A 20,998-nucleotide genomic window follows, 5' to 3' on the forward strand; every position below is an offset into this window, starting at 1 on the left:
ATCCCGGTTGCTGGCAGCTTGTTATTTTAATTCTCCATCTTGTTCTCACGCTGACATCCTTATTCTTGACCTGCTTGCACTGCTTCAGTGAAGCTTAATGTGAGCTTGAGCTGCAGCATTCCATCTTTCAATTAGGCAATTCCCAGCCTTTTGCACTCAACACTGAGTTCAACAATTTCAGACTGTAACCCCAACTTTATTTTCTTTGAATGTTTCGGTTTGTTTATTATTTTCGCTTTCATACAGCGGAAAACCTACACTAGGCACATCTTTTGTTCTATGTTTCTTTCCTTGCTCCATCACCATCCCCTGTGGTGCTGTCTGACTTACCCTACTGTCCTTCAATCTCTCCCGTCTTACACTCGATCACAAACCTTTCTTTGTCCTTGTCCCATCCACCCCTTGCTCAAAACCCATTGGATATCTAACCTTTCTCAGTCCTGATGAAAGGTCATTAACTCTGGGGTGGTTTTTCTGGCCTCCCCATGGTGTGTTTCTCATGGCGGGAGGTGGCATGCAGTTTGCTGGTGGTGGGGTCTTCTGGTCCTGCCACTGTCAATGGGACCAGAAGATCCCGGCTGCCCACTTAACCTGTTCAGCACCACAAGGAGCCATCTTTTCATAATAATCCAAAACCACCAACATAATAATCCTGGTTTCAGGCTGCTTGTGTATAATGGAGAGAAGTGCTTTGCAAAAATTTTATGGGCTTAAAAAGAAATCAACTGGGGCAACAAAATGCAGTTTTCCACAAAAGTCATAGGGTTGAAGAAGTTATTCATTGTTTAATTTTCGCTCCGGACTGTGGCGGATTGCTAGGGTTTAAGTTCGCGCTTGTGATTTCGTAGCCCTGTGAGTTCCCATTTCGACCTGCTGCTGGTCAGACTACTGCTGATAACGTCTTAAACTGACGAATCCAAACATTTAGTGACAGAATAAATCTGTGAAGAGTTTTGCGTGAAGAGTTGCACGATGCTTAGTATGTGTGCGAGAAAGAAATCCAGAAATTCTCACGTTATTGGTGTATGCTCTGCACTTTTCCTGCTTTGAGAGCTCTTTCCTGAAGTGACTTCCTTCAGTTGTTATGGGACCTTCACAAATCGCTGGCCTTGCATTGTCTGGATGTTACATCAGGCGTGCGTGAGGTGAAGATTTAAAAATGAACCTTAACTACAAGCCAAACCAGTGAAAGATGCTGTCAGCGTGTAGGAATAGCAGTGAAAAATGATTCTGCTTGCCCTTTAATCAGATAGCAATGATCAAACACAACAATTCGGGGCCTCTCCCTGCACCATCCTATTTTTTGTTGCACTCGGAGTCACGCAGCTCCATAATTACCTCATAATTATCTTCATTACAGACACCACAGAGCTCTGAGAACTGACAATGCCTTTTACTGGTGAATTCTCAAAAGCACAAGAAATGTTAATGATACTGTTTAATGACTTACAGATTTGGGCAGAGTGTTGCTGGTTGAGACACTCCCTGTTTGAATTTTACCTCAATTACTCACTGCAGACATTATCCTCTATTCATCAAAATCTTCAATCAGGTCCTTACACCCCCCCCACCCCCCATGCCACCATTTAATTTACCCCCCTCCAAAGAATCATCCTGGGGAATGGGGGTTGGTGTCGGTGGTGATTCCTAGTTATTGCTTGACCTCCATCTAATGGTGCCTCTATCTCTTGGAGCCCAACAGTGAATGGAGCAGGCTATTCAACAATGGAGGGTGTCACAACTGAACCTGATGATTTTCTCACCCGGGGTGTGAACACACATACTTTTTAGCAACTGTTGCAGGGTTCTGACCTCGGCTGGTTTTATTATCCTCTCTCTAGCCCCTAGAGTTGCCAGCTATGATTTATGTGTATCCCTGGAAGTTTCATCCCATGACTTCCCATGCTCCAGCGATTAAACAACTCCCCCCCCCCCCCCCCCCCAACAACATCTGGTAAAGAAAAAAAAAGTTCAAAGAAAATGGGAAAACAACTTTAATATCCCGATGATTTTTCCAGTGGTATAATGGAGATTAATCTTCAATTTCTGGAGACTCCAGGCCCATCCTGGAGGATTGGCAACCCTACTAGTCACAGGGACTGACTTAAATTTCAGTAAGGTGAGATAATCCAGTACAGACTATCGAGTCGCACAGAGATTTTACTGGTCTGTGTAGCTTAGAACCATGTTTATCTGTTGAGCCCAGGATATTGCTTTTAAGTTTGCAGTTATAATTGCTGTTGACATTGAACTGTGAGGTTACTACTGTGCTTATTTTCTCCAACTAATTGCATAGCAGAGGAACCAGTGAGGAGGAGTCCCCAGTCCCTTTTTATATCTTAGGTTATAGTGTCCCTGATTCATACATATGTCTAGCTCGAGCTGCTTCCAGATCAGATCAGGCAGCTGAGAAGATTAAAACGGAGCTTTCCAAGCTTTATGGATTTGTGGGTTGCATCATCTGGGGACCACATGTAAACCTTAGATCCGTGTTCCTATTACTTTGCAAGTAGTTCATAACATTCATGCTCTATTCATAACATTCATACTGTATTTATCCGCCGGTGAAGGCACAGCACTAAAAACAACGGCTGGGATTCTCCCAAAACAATTCTAAGTGTCAGATTCGCATAAAAAGAGGGAGTAAATCCCACTGGTTTTTTTTTTAGTGGGATTTTCAGAATGAATCTCCCACTCTGAGCACTGCAGAGTGCCCTAGCGAGATTCACGCTGAAAACCCGGGGATGGGGCCTATTCTCGCTGGAGAGGCTGGCAGCATAGCGCTGAGTGGGCAACTGCGCATGCGCCGATCTGTCAGAGTAGAGATCACGCATGCACAGTAGCCCTGCACTGCTAGCCTCCTGATTGCACAGCAACCCTGCATTGATGACCGTAGGAACCCCTCCCACCCGATTGCTGGCCTCCCAGATGCCTCTGGGTCAGCCCCCACCACCCCTCCCCCCACAGTCCCTATCTGCTGATTTCTCCCCCCCCCCCCCCCACCACAATGGTCAACCCCTTCCCTCCCTCTGCACTGATCCCAATGCAGAATGGCAGTGGGGCCCTGCCCCCCCCCCCCCATGGCACTGCCTGGTGGGCAGTGCCAAGATGCCTCCTGAACATTGCCACTTTGCCCTTGGGCAGTGCCAGGGGACCGATTACCCCTGACCTCCATGGCCTCCCTTCACTCTAGTGGGGTTGGACCGCCAGCTCCCGGTTAGCAGGGAGCTGTTGGCTAGTGGGCCAGGCGACTACAGCCCCGGGCCCGCTAATAATATTTAAATAGGGATTTCAATATTCAAATCAACTCCACGCTGATTTCCAGCACGGATCTGTCGTCGCCGGAAATCTGGGCTCTGGAGATGCGCGGAGGCTGTGGTGCCCACCCAGGAGCCCACAAAACGGCTAGAGCAGCGCAGCGGGCTGGGAGAATCACCCCAACATTTTCCAAACTTCCACAAGCACAGAATTCAGGCAGGATAAACCAACAAAATAAAGCCACAAATGGGATTTGTTTGTTAAATTTCCAGAGCTTGGTATTTAGGGCATGGAGTTTGCATGTGGCTCTGAGTGCAGTTCAGACTCCACTAACATAAAGGATCCCAGGAAGGGATTGGAAAAAGAAGGACTTGTATTTATATCTCGCCTCTCACAATGTCAGGATGTCCCAAAGCCCTTTACAGCCAATGAAATACTTTTTGAATGATAGTCAGTGTTGTAATGTAGGAAATACAGCAGCCAATTTGTACACAGCAAGTTCCCACAAACAGCATTAAGAAGATGACCAGATAATATTTTGTAATGATGTCAGTTAAGAATGAATATCGGGCAGAAACCTGGGGAGAACTCCTCTGTTCTTTTTCTACATGGAACCCTGGGATCTCCTACAGCCGCTTGAAATAAAGGTAAGCAGAGAGACGATTGAGAATGGTTACGGGAACTTTTTACTTTTGGCCAAGGGGTTTCTTAAGGTGTGCAGAAATCCATCTCCATGTACGAGTCGCTGAACCAGAGAAATCCATCTGGTTAAAGCTTTCATTTGCCTGATATGGAATACAAACTCTTTTTTGTAGGGCCACTCATGCCTAAATCCAGAGAGCTTAGCAGAGGATGTCAAGAGAAAAGCATTAGTGATCTCCCAAATCTGAACAGGACACTGGTAAACATCCTGCTGTCATTAGCAATAGGGCTTTGGCTTGCCAAATACTTTGGAGTCAAGAGAAAATAACTCCCCAATGGATAGTGACTGGTCTAGTCTTCCAACTCCCTTGATAAACCAGGCTGGTTTGTCAATCATCAACACACACAGTGGGACATATGGAGATTACAATCAGAGGATAACATGGGGAAACCATCAGGGAGGACACAAAGGAAGAAGCTAAATGGGCAATGCTGCAGTCATTAGGATGTTCAGATAAAGGCATAAAAGCCATTCCTGTATAATGTGAACCCTACCAATGAACCAGGTTTGATTGTTACTGATGTAGAAGAAATAAATCCAGTAAGTTACATCAGCACTTTTTATGTCACAAAATAATATAATATCTGTGACCAAAAGAGGGGGAGGGATCACTTAATCAAAGTGAGTGGCAGGTAAAAACACAATTAGCATTCTTATTTGTATCTTCAGACAGGGACCTCAAGATAAATGGATCTTTCAGCCCAGGTGGAGACCTGCTGGATTACTTGCTTCAACAGGGAATGATCGACAGGAAGGATGGGCTGCTGGTCACTTGGCACCATGCTGCAAATAGCAAGAGCCAAATGGAGAAGGCCCTGAAAGGTAAGCATCCAGAACTCAGAGAGTTTAGATCAAAAGAAGTGATAAATAAAAACCAAGTTTACCACAGAATAAGTTACCAGGACAGAGCCTTTAAGCAGACGGTATAAATGTAATCACAAGGTGGAGAGACATGTTTCTGGAGAGAAAGGATTGAGGGAGTGTAAGAACATGCATAAAGATACCTGGCTCATCAAGTTTATCCCTTCTGTAGAACAGGTAGAATCTGCTGTACGTTGGACACAAACACAACATACCTGATTCCCGAAGGAAAATCCTCCACAATGGATCTCAAAAATATTAATCTGTCTTCACATTTCTACTTTTCAATCCTGGCCTGCTGTTCTCCACAAACAATATTCCTCACCCCATTGTGCTGGTCCCAATCAGGGAAATGTCAGGTATTCCTGGAGAATTTGATACATATTATTCTCCAAAGCTATTACTCTTCAACAATGGAGAGGGCAGAACATCGTACACTCATGCCCCATTCCATGTGTTGAGCTTGTAAATTAAAAACAAAGAATGACTCCAGCATATATTCCCAGATCAACAGGTCTTGGAACCAACTGTGTTCAAAACCACATTGTGCATTCTGTGCACTCTTTGACGAATGTTATTCATCCTGGCCTCATATTTGATCTGGGCATTCATAGATAATTAGATTAGCATCTTCGACAAGACTGCTGCAGCCTGTCTGACTTGCACATCAAAGTTATGTATACTGTAACCAAAATCTGGACATTTGTCTCTACCTTACAGTTTAGATTCTAAAACATATTTACCCTAGGTATCTAAAATCACATAAAAATATAATGCAGACACCTTTCTCTAGTTGGTGCAGGGTGAAAACTTTGCTTTCACTACAAGTTGGGAATGGGCAATTTGCTAAACTGGTTATTGGGCGTATAAGTTTGAAAGGAAGCTGTCCAGAACCTTCCAAAGACATGAGGAAAAGATCAAACGGTATCAGTAGCTTAATGTCAAAGGACCACAAAGTTAAACAGAGGCTGTGTCCAGAATGTCTGCCTCCGATCACGAAGTCTCTCAACTATCTTCAGTTTGCTGCAGTGATTCAATTTATCCAGTGCAGCTTTAAGCCTAATAATCACCCAATGTGATGGGAAAGAGGAATTTGGGAATGATGCACTCAGGATTTTGGAGCTGTTCTTGTTTATTAAAGTCCAGCTCAAACATTTCCTCAATGACTAGTATTAATATTGCTCACATTGTGAGGAGGACTGTGGCTGCACCACCCGGGAACTAGCGCGGCATGGTAGCACAGTGGTTAGCACTGCTGCTTCACAGCTCCAGGGACCTGGGTTCGATTCCTGGCTTGGGTCACTGTCTGTGTGGAGTTTGCACATTCTCCTCATGTCTGCGTGGGTTTCCTCCGGGTGCTCCGGTTTCCTCCAACCTTCCAAAGATGTGCAGGTTAGGTTGATTGGCCATGCTAAAATTGCCCCTTCGAGTCCTGAGATGTCTAGGTTAGAGTGATTAGTGGGTGGGATATGGGGATAGGGCCTGGGTGGGATTGTGGTCGGTGCAGACTCGATGGGCCGAAGGGCCTCTTTCTGCACTGTAGTGTATCTATCTATCTATCTATAGGAGAAGAAAAACCCCTCTATTAATAAAGATGACAGGCTCACTGCTGAATTGGCTCAGTGTTTGTAAAGAACTAAACTGTATGGACAAGTTCATTGTCTGGAATTTGTTAAGGTGGCTGCTCTCAGGTGGAACAGTGTGTAAGAGTACTGCAGCAGTTCTGGAAAAGGGTGGAATTTAAATATTTATTTGAATGAAGAAACTCAACCAAAGGAACTCACAGAAGCATAATTAGACAAAGAACTCCTGACACAACAGGCCTGGTTAAAGATGAGCTTCTGAATGCTGTCAAACAGGAACTCACAAGCTCGCAGTTAGTGACACAATACATTGGCCCACTGTACATTGCTCCTTTGGTGTTGAAAACCAAGGTCAGTGGGAGAGGGGTTTTATTGATGCAAACTTTTTGTGGTAGTCACAGCCTGATTATTGTATATCTGTGTTCCCAGGCAGTGCAATGGTGCTGGAAGCTGATGTCAATATTGAAGGACTCAACACTCTAAACGAGACTGGCATTCCGATCATGGCTCACCCTCCTGATGTCTACAGTGATAATACTTTGCAGGAGTGGCTGGATGCTGTCATCAGATCCAAGAAAGGTAAAACTCACCTCAGTCACTCTGAACCAAATCAAGATTTTCTTCCTTTCCATCCACATTGAATTTCTCTGCGGCCCTTATCGATGCTTTTGTTACTGCTAAACTTGACTATTCCCACACACTCCTAGCCAGCCTCCCTAGTTCCATCTGCCACCAGCTTGAGGTAATTCAAGTATTACAACTGGGATGGGAAGAGTGCGCAGTTTATCTAACCCCACTACTCCACACGGTTAGTGTATATGCTTAATTCACTCACCACAATGGCCAATTATTCACCTTCACTACCTGAATAAAATAAACTTCAACCAATAAACTCAATAAGAAGTGTCACAACACCACATTAAAGTCCAACAGGTTTACTTGGAATCATGAGCTTTCGGAGCGCTGCTCCTTCATCAGGTGAATGGAGAGGTACGTTCACAAATATGGCATATATAGGCAATGACACAATTGCAAGATAATGGTTGGAATATGAAGAATGGTTGGACTGTGTGTCTTCTTGCATTCAATGCGATGGTTGGAATGCGAGTTGTGAGACTTCTTACTATGTCCAATGCCGGCATCTCCACATCAATAAACTCAGTGATTGTTTTATTATAGAACAAAACTTTATTAAAACAGCTTGCAAGATCTAGGTAACACACAGTTTGTAATCTGGAAGTGTATTTATCTTCCCTTTTAAAAATACCCCAGCAAACACAATCACACACACAGGACAAACAAATAGCATCCCTGCAGAGATTGGCAGTTAAAGATGCTCCCTCATGCAAAGACAGATTGCTAGTCCCATGTCTGAAAGTTCTTGCCAAAGACACTTTGGTGTGGAGAATAGTAGAGCCAGATTAATCCTTGGGATTGCCCCCTCATCTCAGCCTTTTGGGTTTCCAAATACAGATAAACTGCACTGAGATGAGGATTCCTAGCTGGATATCGATAACCACACTGCATTTCAGACAAGGCAAGGAACGTGAAAACATTCCCCTTGATTTATTCCCAAATTCGTTTTCTAAAAAATCAAGTTCAAAACATAAAACTTGTCTCTGTTGGGTGATTTCCAGTAAATCACTCGGGCCATTACCTTTCAAACATTTCCCCCCCCCCCCCAGTAATTAAAGTAATTACAGTTCAGATAAGCAAATTGCATTCCTCCTGAAGTGATATGCTGGTCATTTAGCTGAAGTCATGCGATTTCTTGGAAAATATGTATTTGTTCACATTAAGGTGAATTTCTGACTTTTAAAAAAAATCCAGATCCGTTCCCAAGTGAATGTCTTGATATTCCAATTTTTAAATTGTGGATTTAGATCATAGAACATGGAACAGTACAGCACGAACAGGCCCTTTGGCTCACGATGTTCTGCTGAACATGATGCCAAATTAAATTAATCCCGTCTGCCTGCCCTTGGTCCATATCCCTCTATGCCTTGCATATTCATGTGCTTAACTAAAGGCCCCTTAAATGTCCCTATTGTATCTGCAGCACATTCCAGACAACTATCACTCTCTATGTAAAAAATACTTTTCCCTCACATCTCCTTTGAACTTTCCCCTCTCACCTTAAGTGCATGCCCCCTAGTATTAGACATTTCAATTCTGGGAAAAAGATTCTGACTGTCAGCCCTGTCTGTGCCTCTCATAATTTATAGACTTCTATCAGGTCTCCATAGCCTCTGCCGCTCCAAAGAAAACAATCCTGGTTTCTCCAGCCTCTCCTAACACAAAACTCTACTGTCCATGTCCTAATTTACACAGGACTCTGCTTATCCATTTTCCCTGTGCGGCCTGACATAGGCTGGCTCCTGAATCAGCAATGCCTCCAGTTTTCAAATTCTCATTCTTGTTTTCAAATCCCTCCATGGCTTCACCCCTCCCTCTCTCTGTAATCTCCAGCCCACCCAAGATCTCTGGCCTCTCCAGCATCCCCAATTTTAATTGTTTAACCTCCTTTCAGCTGCCAAGACTCTAAGCTCTGGAATTCCCTCCCTAAACTTCTCTTTCCCCCTTTAAGTTGTCCCTGAGTACCTTTCCTTTTTAATATAGCTTCTGGTCATCTGGCCAAATCCCCATTTATGTGGCTGTGTAAACTGAGTTTGATAACACTCGTATAGTGCCTTTTGGATGTTTTATTATATTAAAGATGCTACATAAATGAAATTTGTCCTTGTATTAAGCTACATATTCTGTTCAGGAATAGTTTTATACCTTTCTTTAGATGAGAGAGGCTGAGATTTAATGGGAGAAAGAATAACCAGAAGAGAGATTTGTCATATTAACCACAATAAAATCAACAAATTCAACGCAACATGTTTTTGTAAAAATTAGTGCGCTTTTCGAAGAAGAAATGAGACTTCAATAGTTTCATTTTGTTTTACTGTATTACCAGCCCAAGACTGCCAGAGAGACAGACTCACATTAATGTAATCAATCAATGCCAAGGAGCAACAGACACTGACAATAGCAAGTTAGAACAAATTTATTCTTTGCTCATTTCACAATGGACTAAAAGGATAAGTCATTTCTTGTTCTTTTTAGAATGAACAATAACAGGTTCTGGGCTGGAGCTTTGACTCCTGTGGTGGTGCGGGGACTGATCAGTTGGATTTTTTAATAGTCTTGATTACAAATAACTGTTAAATATGTTGATAAATCAGCAAGATTTTAATTTGTTAAACAAACCCCTGTAACTCTGCAGTTTAAGATATGAAAGCTTTTCATTTTGTTGGGAACAGGAAAGGACTATCAAACATAATCGTGCTTCTCTCTTTATCATCAGTCAACCCCACCCAGTCATTTGGCTTCTTAATTGTGATGTCCTCATTTTTTAACCGCTCACTGATGGTATTTGAATCTCTCACTATTGTGAAAGATTACCACAAATTGACTACATCAACCATGTTCCTAATCTTGAAAACATAATTGCAAAGTTTAGCTTAAAACGTTCATATCGAAGTTGTTAATTAATCCATGTTACAAATAAAAAGCATTTTCTGCTTGACCCTTGGGTTACTCCACACCCAACATGTCTCCAGCCTGAGAACTTGCCATTTAAATCTACAATCGACATCTTTTCTAAATCTGTTATTTACCTTGCATCTATTCCACAATTCCTTATCGAATGTTGTGAAGGTCAGAGCCTCTGTATAGTACAGCACTAATGCTGGCCGCAGCTCTGATTTTAACAGTAGTGCTACAGTGCGAGGAAGGGGATCCCCTCAGGTGTCTTTCTAAAACACTGCTTGAGGCAGTAGTGCTTCCACTGATGGATCTAATGGCTGTGAATGGCAGGACAGTAGTGGCAATAACTGGGGATGTCATGGCTAGGTTGGACGGTGTATTTTCTGGATGCAGTTAAAATGACCCTTCCGATAGAGTGAACATTGCAGTTTTCTCTTGGCTGATCTGTATCAACCTCTCCCAACATTGGGGAAAGTTTGTGTTTGTAAAATGAAGGTTAAAATAATACCTTACAGACACAATCTTATGAATGGCTGTTGCCAGTGGTACTTTTGAATATACCTGCAATGTAAACATTGTGGATTATTGATCAGAAATCCCAGAATGTTAAATATGTGAGGGGCCCAAGACGTGGACACCATTGGATTGGAAAGGGTTCAGCGGATATATCTAAGGCTCTGAGGAAGTAAAATCAATATAATTTTCCTTAGGTATCAAGCTGGATTTCAAAAGCATTCATGCGGTAAACCCTTCCCTGGACATCCTGGTGAAGAAGTATAATGAAATGAGTTTCAACAGACCGGTCTGGTTAAACGCTGACATTCTGATTGGTCCAAATGTCCCAGGATTCATTCAGCCCGTCAATGCCTCCAGGTAACTTTAACCTTGGCGCACTGCTATTTTCAAATCCAACTTCAATGTTACTGGACACTCTTTTTGCATCAGCCATACTTCTTTTTTAAATTACTTTGTGGGATGTGGGCATCATGGGTAAGGCCAACATTTGTTGCCCATCCCTGATTGGCCTTGAGTCGAGTGGCTTGCTTGACCACTTCAGAAGGCAATTAAGAGCCAACCACATTGCTTTGGGTCTGGAGTTATATGTAGACTTGACCAGTTAGGGATAGCAGATTTCCTTCCCTAAAGGTCATTAGTGACTCAGTTGGATTTTTATAACAAAAAAATGATAGTTTCATGGTCACTATTCTAGAGATCAGCTTTTAATTCCAGTATTTGCTAATTAGTCAAATTTAAATCTCCCACCAGCTTCACTGTAATTTGAACTCGTGTCCCCTGGGATTATCACTGCAGCACCATCTTCCCTCTAATAACACTTCACATTGTGGAGAAACCTCACAAAAAACAGATTTTAAAAATCTTTTTGTGCTTAAATGTTTCTAAATGTAGAACTGTTAACAAGGAGTTGCATTGGTGGGGCCCACCGTGCAGCACTCTTGTGAAGCTGCTGGCCAGCATCATGTCTATGCTGTGAACCTGTGGTATGTCTGTTCAGGATGATGAATGGACCTGCTGCAGTCCCATCATCAGACCCTGGGTGCCAGGCAGCAACAGGTCAAGATTATTGATCAGAAGCTATAAAGATTTCCATGTGTGCAAGCATCCTCGCTCACCGTCTTTACATTGCTCATTGCTCAGCATGTGCCTGAGATCTTTTATAAACTGCATTGGATTCAGCAGTGATACTCGGAATAGTCTAGGATCCTGTGATCACTCACTGTCAGCAATGGCTATGCATTGGAGAGTGCTACGGAACTGTAACTCAGCGGGGATAGCATTTCTATTGAAAGGCAGGGATAGAAGAAACTCTTTATAATTCCCTTATTTCAGAGAAGAAGCTGCTCCTTGCACAGACTTGAACATGCGCTTATAGAACCTAACACTTCCCTTTAAATAATTTAAGAACAGTTGTGTAGCTTTAAATCACCTCTTGACCGATTTCGCAAAATGTTTTCTCGGAACCATCTGTGTATTGTTCAAATAACATTTTTTAAAAAGTAATTTTTACCTCAATTCCTGTAATATTTCCTATCAGATCTTTCAGTTCCTTAATAACAATCATGTGATGTAACTACAGCTGTAGTCCTGTCACGTGTCTGTGAGAAGCCACAAGCTTCTTCCAGCTCTGTCAGTTTAAGTCTGGTAGAAATCCAGTTATCAAATCAAGAATGTGAAATTCACGTGCCGTCATTTTCAAGTTGGGGTGGCACGGTTTGCACCTGCTTAATTCGAGGTGGGGAAGATACAAAATTCATCAGCTCAGCTCATCGGAATGATTTTAGTGCCAATTCCAGCACTTCTCTCTCCTTAATGCTGCTGGTGAGCTCTCTACACAGCAGGAGGCCCAGGCAACATCACTGCAATTTGCTCTTTTTAAAAGGCACATTGTTTTTTCAAAGGGAAGCTGCAGAGATAGATTGCTGCAGTGAAACTTCTTGCAAACGGAGAGATCCAGACTGACTGATGCAGCACTAGAGGCATTAGTGAAGTAGGTAAACGTGAGGAGAGACACAATGGTTCCACAGGAGGCCAGCTCGCTTTCAAGGCCCACTCTCAAAGGGAATGTGAACAGGTAGATCAGGGAGGTCAACTCCTGGAGTCTGGAATTTGACAGCAATGCCACAAGAGGTCAAACAATATTAAGCTATGGTTCACGCTGGTGAATGCATCTTCACAGAATAGCTTCCACTCACCACTCCACCAAACCCTAATGCTGCTCAATACTCCCATCACTCGCCCAGCAACTCTCACTGGAAATCAGGATTTATACCTCACATCCAAATATTCCACCTCACCCTCACACACACACACACCAAAACTGCTGGCCTCACACTCGCCTCTCATCGCTTGCATCTATATCCAGCTATTCAAACACAGTACGAACCAATCACTGACATTCTTCCCTCGCTCGCGCAGGGCGAGGCGGCAAACAATAAAAGATAGCAACCTTCCCGTTGGGAGTTCCTGTTTTCGGACACATAGGTAGGGCCACCTGCCTGACCACAGCAGCTGCTGAAGAGAGAGCTACAGCACTAATGTAGAGGCCGCGTCACTAACACTCTCAGCCTCCAGCTCAGACACTGACACTGCATTTGCCTTGAAGGCAAGTATCAAGTAGGGAGCAGCCCATAATGAGTTATTGGGCATGAGTGGGCCGGGTAAAGGGATGCTCCATGTGCCAGGGGGTGAGATGACAAACAAGCACGGCTGCGGTGGACTGAGGTGAGGGTGTTGATGGCCAACATACAGAAGGGCATTGACTGGGCATGCTTGCAGACCTGGCGCAGAGCAGCCAGTGCCACTGCAGTCATCCACAAGTTGTAGGTCATGTATGTCCATGGTGGCCAGTTTAGTTTTGGCACACAGACAACTGAGCTTAAGGAGTTTTCCATTGATTTAATACTGACACTAGAGAACAAATGATCTTTGGTGAGGTGAATAGCTGCCAGGGAGGTTGGAAACAGTCTGGGGGTTGTTTGACCCTGGTTCAGATTTTGAGGCTGTTTCAGATCTCCCACTCACGACAGTTGCAGTCATAGTTTCATGAAGCGATCGCAGGATTACGATGAAATCCTCTGGACATTTAAATCTTTGGAGCTAACCCACAGAGCCTCGTGATTTACTGAGGCAAATACTTTAATCAGGATAATAAATGCAACACATAGAGTACAGGATGTTGCTCTCGACATTTTTCTTCGATTTGTCTGACAAGGAAGATCATGTTGGAGGTTCCTCTGAAATATCTAAAGCCACAATGTCTCCAGGAGGATTTCCTCAGCCACACACGGTAAGAAATTCAGGGGAACGTGTGTCAGGATTTTCCCCACAATGGACAAGAGGGAAATATCTTGCTAGGTTCGAATAGCATGGTTTAATCTCCCTTCTTGAAGATAGTTGCAGCTGTCACATTTTTGAAGTCCTCCTAAATCTTCAAATCTGCATACAAGAAACTCAATCTGCTCTTGAATGTGACCCACATCTGGTCAGCCTCATATTCTACCTTCCATATATGTTGAAAGAGAGGCACTGGATTGGCTGAGCACTTCCCATATCTTGGCTGCCACCTCTTTCCAAAGGCAAGGGGAAATCCTACACTGGATCAGCTGTGCAGCTCCCCTTTCTGTAAACTGCGGCAGTGAGTGTTTAACAACAAAGACAAGTTAACAAGTCCTAGTGTCCAGAGCAGATGCCATCACCACTCTCTGTACTGCCATGGGACCTGGACTGTATATTAGAGACACAGCCAGGGAAATTCCATCAGCCTCTCCCGCATCCTCTGGGTTCAATGGGAGGACCTTCAAATAATTGCTACTGTTCTTCTTCAAACCAGAAGCACAAGCATTTGGGATAAACTCCCACAAAATCAACTTCAATGGATTGAACACTGGTCAAAAACTATCCCCCCAACCATCTTGTGTTTTCTCAACTTCAAATGGCCAACATTCCAGGGGAGAGGACATAGAAAACACTTCAAAGACACTCTGAAGCTCTCCTTGAAGTGTGGCAGCATTGACATTAGTGAATGGGAGGCAATTGTTACCAATTGTCCAAAATAGCGACAACCTGCCCATCAAACTCCGTCATGCTTTAAGTCACAATGTCTAAATGATGAGGCAGAGGAGGGAAGGAAAGGAAGCAAATCCTGTACTCCAGGTCCCACAGTCTTGTGGGACATCCTGCCACAAAGATCTGTAGGTCAAGAATCAGTTCAGTCCATGAAGACCCAATGGCAGAAACACATAAGCCTGAGTAGATGTCATCCACGAATCGAGGGGCAGCCACTAACAATGACAAATGGGTTTGAACACCAAGATGCTGGCTGCATTGGTTAGCCTGCCAGCCAACCTCTTGTCACTGTTAAGAGGCATGCAGGAGTCTGTCTCCAACTTGGCAAAGGACATGACGTTTTGTTTTCCCCCTCCATAGTCTCTGCTCCACCTGTTTGTTGTGTTGCAGACCAGACACATTTGCGGTACTATTGCCGTACCCTTTACAGCCTGTGTGGGTGTGGCTACACTGTATGGCAAATGCATCAAAATATCTCTAAAAACTCTCCAGAGTACTTTCAGACATTTTCCAGTAAGAAAAGTTCCAATAATTTAACTTGCCTGCAATCAAGGTGCCAGGTTCTCTAAATGCAGTAACAGTTCCATGGGGCCTATCTTTACCCTTCAACACGGGCATTGCCAAATATGGAATCCTGGCCACACATCAGAATGTTGGGCTGTGCAACATTCAAGCTAACACCAACTCATTATGTTTGGGGACAGGCAGGGGTTACAGCTGTGTGGCCCCATCACAATGGGGAATGTCATGCAGGCTGGGTGGACAGCAGTCAGTAACACAACCTGCCCCCTGGGAAAGACCACTAAGCCTTTGTTGTGCCATAAGAACTTGCATTGCATGGTTCAATTTTTCTCTCCAAAAGTATTCAAAGTGGGAGGAAATCCATTTGATCCAATTATTCTACAGAAAGCTAATTCCTGTCCAGTGTAATGATAGCGTTGTGATAAAAAATCCATTCCTAGTATCTAATAACTGGCTGTGATTACAGACTGTAAACTATTGAAGAGGTTTGGGAGACTTGCATATAGAATAATGAATCCCTGGCATGAATGAATGACAGACATTTAATTAAGGGGTTCGGATAGTCGTCAACGACTAGATTCTGATCTAGGGATGTTGCTAATTTCCTGAACAAAATAACTTAATAATAACGGGTGCCTGTGAGTGTGAGTCGCAGGCTGAATTTAATCTATCACAGTGGAGAAAATTAAACTCTGCTGGTTTCTAACCATGTACCTTATGGCTGGGTAATAGCTGGGAATTATTGACGAGGGACAGCTTGTGTTTTAAGCAGAGTTTTTATGTTTCATATTGCTCCTCCTTTTGAACAGTTTTCTCTGACAATCCCAGCTCGCTAAATGCATCAAGTTCCTGCTGTGGGATTACACTTCCTAAAGGGACATTGCTGCACTGTGAAATTTGTAGCGTCTCGTAATCTTTTACCTACTATTTGCTCACAAGGGAATTACATGGTTTCTTCTGACTAACTTCAGTTTCATAACAGCACACAAATGCCTAGCAAATCCCTGCAAGTGACTTGCCTCCTGATTCCCCAAAGCTTGTCTACCCCCTCAATGGCACAATACTCTCCACTTATCAACACTCCAGAAGCTTAACAGCATTCAGGACAAAGCAGTCTGTTTATTGGGCATCCCTTCCACAAACTTACCATACACGTTCTCCACCACCAGCATACAGTGGCTTCCATGTATCACTTAGCTGGAGAGACAGAGAGCAATGTATCTACGTTTGCTCACGATACCAAGCTAGGTGCAAAGGTAAGCTGTGGGGAGGACACAGAGAAGCTGCAAAGAGATATAGACAGGGTAAGTGAGTGGGCAACAAGATGGCAGATGGACTATAGTGTGGGGAAATGCAAAGTTATTCACTTTGGACCTAAGAATAGAAAAGCAGAATAACTTTTAAAAGGTGAGAAACTCATAAGTGTTGATGTTCAAAATGATTTGGGTGTGCCTGTCCAAGGAATGCAGAAAGTTAACATGCAGGTGGAGCAGGCAAACAGGTGGCACGGTAGCACAATGGTTAGCACTGCTGCTTTACAGCTCCAGGGACCTGGGTTCGATTCCCGGCTTGGGTCACTGTCTGTGTGGAGTTTGCACATTCTCCTCGTGTCTGCGTGGGTTTCCTCTGGGTGCTCCAGTTTCCTCCCACAGTACAAAGATGTGCAGGTTAGGTTGATTGGCCATTCTCAAATTGCCCCATAGTGTCCCGAGATGCAGAGGTTAGAGGGATTAGCGGGTAAATGTGTAGGGATATGGGGGGTAGGGCCTGGGTGGGATTGTGGTCGGTGCAGACTCGATGGGCCAGATGGCCTCTTTCTGCACTGTAGGGTTTCTATGATTCGATGAATTAGGAAGTCAAATGGAATGTTGGCCCTTATTGGAGGGGATTGGAGTACAGGAATAAAGAAGTTAGACAGGGTTTTGATGAGATCACATCTGGAATACTGCTTGCAGTTTTGGTCTCCACATTTAGGAAAGGATATACTTGCATTAGAGGCGGTACAGTGAAGGTTCACTAAATTGATCCCTGGGTTGAGGGGTGGTGCTATGATGTGAGGCTGAGTAAATTGGGCTTATATTCCCTGGAATTTGGAAAAGATTCTGAAAGGGCTTGATAGAGTGAGGAGCGATGAAAGGGTGGCACGGTGGCACAGTGGTTAACATTGCTGCCTCACAGGTCCAGGGACCTGGGTTCGATTCCTGACTTGGGTCACTGTCTGTGCGGAGTTTGCATGTTCTTCCCATGTCTGTGTGGGTTTCCTCCGGGTGCTCCAGTTTCCTCCCGCAGTCCAAAGATGTGCGGGTTAAGTTGATTGGCCATGCTAAATTGCCCCTTAGTGTCCCGGGATGTGTAGGTTAGAGTGATTAGCAGGATAAATATGTAGGGTGATGCGGATAGGGCCTGGGTGGGGTTGTTGTCAGTGCAGACTTGATGGGCCAAATGGCCTCCTTTGCATTGTAGGGTTTCTGTGGTTTCTATGAAGAAAGTGAAGTGATTAGCCGTGATTGTATTGAATAGCGGAACTGGCTTGACAAGCCATGTGGTCTACTGCTGCTCCTATATCTTGTGTTCTGTCACTGTCTAAACTGTCACTGTGTAAAGATGCATTGCAAAAATCCCCAAAGTTTCTTCAACCGCAGCTCTCAAACCTCCACAACCTAGAAGGACAAGGACAGCAGGTGGGTGGAAACACCATGTTCTCCAAATTCCCCTCCAAGTCGCATATCATCAGGCATGGATATATCATCATTCCTTCATAATCTCTGGGTCAAATCCTGGAGCCCAGCAGCACAGTGCAAACACCTTCACCACATGGACTGCAAGAATTGATAAAGAAGGCCCGCCATCACCTTCTCAAGCGAAACTAAGGATGAGCTCTGACGAAGGGTCATCCAGACTCAAAACATGGGCTCTATTCTCTCTCCACAGAAGCGGTCAGACCTGCTGAGATTTTCCAGCATTTTCTGTGTTTATTTCAGATTCCAGCATCCGCAGTATTTTGCCTTTATTATAATAGGCAATATATGTTGGCCTTGCCAGCAATTTCCATAGCTCCAAACCGAATTGAAAAATAAGTCCTTAAACTGACCAGTGCTTTACTAATGTTTTGAAATTCTAGGACCAGAAGGGAGCATGAACATGGGAGGCTTCAGGAGAAACAGTCTGCATGGATTTCCTTTGGGTGTTCTGGTTTCCTCCTACAGTCCAAAAATGTGCAGGTTAGGTGGATTGGCCATAATAAATTGCCCCTTAGTGTCCAGAGATGTGGGTTGGGGGGATTAGTGGGGTAAATACGTGGGGTTAAGGGGTTAGCCTGATGAGTTGGTGCAGACTCGCTGGGCCAAATGGCCGCCTTCTGCACTGTCGGGATGCTATGATTATTTCTAAGAGCTATATATTAAACAGATACTTCTGATTCTGATCTAATCTGTAAATTGTTTCCTGTAGGTTCTTCGGTCTTATTCAGCACAGGTTCCCAAACGTGATCCTCTCCCCTGGCTGGATATCGCTGTACTTACCGGTGATCGCGACCAAACCCTACACACGAAAGATGGTTGAAGAAATGTACGGCCTGGTCAAGGGTTTACCACAACGTGTCACATTCCCTGTCCGAGCTGTGCTGCTGAAGCAAGCTTGGCCACATTTTAGTTGGCTACTCAGTCAGTCACCAAGGTAACTGCAATGAAATTTTAACTAATAAAGGCAATGTGCTTATTTGAGTTGCTTTTATATTGGTGCTATTGCATTCTGATTCAGGGGCTAGGGTGTGTGAATGTGTGCGTGTGAGTAAAGTGTGAGAACGTGTTGCAAGTGTGTGTACGTGAGGCAGAGATCATCTTCGTTACGCTTATGCTGTTAAAATAAATTCCATTATCTCAGAGTAAAACCTTGGGACCCATGAAAAATAGGGCCAGGGAATCAGATTTAGCAGTAAAAGCATTAGCATCTAGCTCAGGGTGGCTGCGTTCCAAATTCAAATGGGACCAATATCAAAGCAGCTTTTAGATATTATCAAAAATGGTTTGAAAGTCAAACCAGTGTACGTTATCAGAAGAATGTTTTTTAAACAACCCTGTAACTGGGCAAGGCCAGGGAAATGATTAGATCCCAGTCTCTGCTACTGTAACTGTTTGGTAGACGTTGTGTCGGAGACCTACACAGGGTCATCTCCTCCTCAAAGCAGCCAGTTTGAATTCAGATACCGGGATGTCTTATGTGCTGTGCACTCTCTTAAAAATGGGCATGCACTGTGTAGGTTGGTAAATGACAGATAAATAAGACAAGAAGGGTAAGGCTGAATCTAGTTGTGCTCCCTGCTGTCTGGCAGCTGGTAATAGTAAGATGGTGAGACGCATGTGAGTGTTCCCTGGAGTATTTGTTTATTTTGTAATTATATATAATTAGCATTGTTACTCACTGCCATGTTAATCATGGGCGCCTATCTTATAAATGAGATGGAATTTATGTAGGTTAATTGTTTAGTTTGACTCATGGCAGAATCCAACACAAAATAATTTATTTAAAAAATTTAAATACAATTATGGTCAGAAGAAGATAAAAAGCTACAAAGATTGATATTAGTTTGTTGCTGATAAAACTTATGTTCCTTCCCCTCTGAATTGCTGTGGTTAGAATCTACATTTACATTATTTTAGCTCAACATTGGTTAATGCAAATGATCTCATTCATTTCATTTTGCAAAGTTCCAATTTTGCTATGTTATTGTTGGTGGGATAACCGAGGTGACCGGTACTGCCTAAAGTTTAGATAATACAAGACTCACAAGGCAGGTATCCCTGTATAAAGACATAATTTTATTTAAACCAGCAGCTGCCAGGAGACCATCAAAGGGCCAGGACAGTTCTGAGATAAAGCTATCAGACCTCTCTGATGAAATCTGATGTAATTCAAAACACATCAATTGTAGGTTTTCTTATCAATCATTCCCGCCTTCCAGTAAATTTAAATCAATCATCTTCAGGGTACACAAATCAACAATAATACATGTCAAATACTTTAGCCAATCACATTCCACTCCTCAGCATAATGGCACTTCATTAGTCCATGAAATCCAGAAGCTAACTCCTGTCTTGGCTGACCTCACTCCCCGGTTGCCTAGTAGCCTAGGATGCTCAGCCCAGAGTTCAAATAAACGCTCTCATGGGTTCCCTTAAAGGTCACTGTCTAACCAGACTAACCTGTGACACCACTTCTGGGCACTAGTCCATCTTGTCCGGACAGTCAATAAACTCTATTCATGAAAAATGATTAAGTGTTCTAAATGTTCTTTCCAACCAAAACTTTAACTGATAAATCTTGCATATTTCCAAGATTCTTTTATTCTTTCGAAATATGGCTTCATCTTAATGTCTTTTTACCGTGATGCCCAGCTGTAAATTGCTGTTAGATAAAGTGAACAATATTCCTTTAAATCAATAATAATACATTCAAAATGTGTTTTACAATCATCACTCTTTTGAATCAATTACTGCATCTAGTATGTGTAAATTTCTTCTTGTTAGCTCATAAACGTATTTTAAAAGTCATTTAACTGAATGCTGCTAGTTCTGTCAGTGCCTCAATGTCTAATGGTTTACAAATCTTACCACGCCATTAGGGGTTCCACTTACAGTTATCTACATTGGTTCACAGAATTGTTACAGTGCAGAAGGGAGCCGTTTGGACCATCATGTCTGCACCAGCTCTCCAAATAACCATTACACTTAGCGCCATTCTCCCGTTCTCTCCCCATAACCCTTGGGATTATTGGATAATTTGCCTCTGCTTTAAGCTTGGAAACAAGTGGGTGCTCGAAGTCCATTGCAAAACTGTAATCTGCAAGAGATTGGAGAACCTCTGCATGTTGCCCAGAGATCAGCAGAACCCTGGGGTAACTGGGAAATGACAGGCCCAGGACCTGTGGTGTGAAAGCTCCCGTGTTGGGAAATCT

The 20,998-nt window shown here is 43.5% G+C and overlaps 1 protein-coding gene across 1 annotated transcript in view; it reads left to right on the top strand.

The window, feature by feature from the left end:
- fam151a (family with sequence similarity 151 member A) overlaps positions 1-20,998 on the top strand; it is a 44,613-nt gene that overhangs the window by 10,057 nt on the left and 13,558 nt on the right. Inside the window, exons 2-5 of the mRNA XM_078218244.1 lie at positions 4,631-4,783; positions 6,835-6,984; positions 10,650-10,812; positions 18,496-18,720. Coding sequence (XP_078074370.1) covers positions 4,631-4,783; positions 6,835-6,984; positions 10,650-10,812; positions 18,496-18,720 — 691 coding nt within the window. The remainder of the gene's footprint in view (positions 1-4,630; positions 4,784-6,834; positions 6,985-10,649; positions 10,813-18,495; positions 18,721-20,998) is intronic.

This window comes from Mustelus asterias, chromosome 8 (assembly GCF_964213995.1).
Source record: "Mustelus asterias chromosome 8, sMusAst1.hap1.1, whole genome shotgun sequence".
NCBI classification, from domain to species: Eukaryota; Metazoa; Chordata; class Chondrichthyes; order Carcharhiniformes; family Triakidae; genus Mustelus; species Mustelus asterias.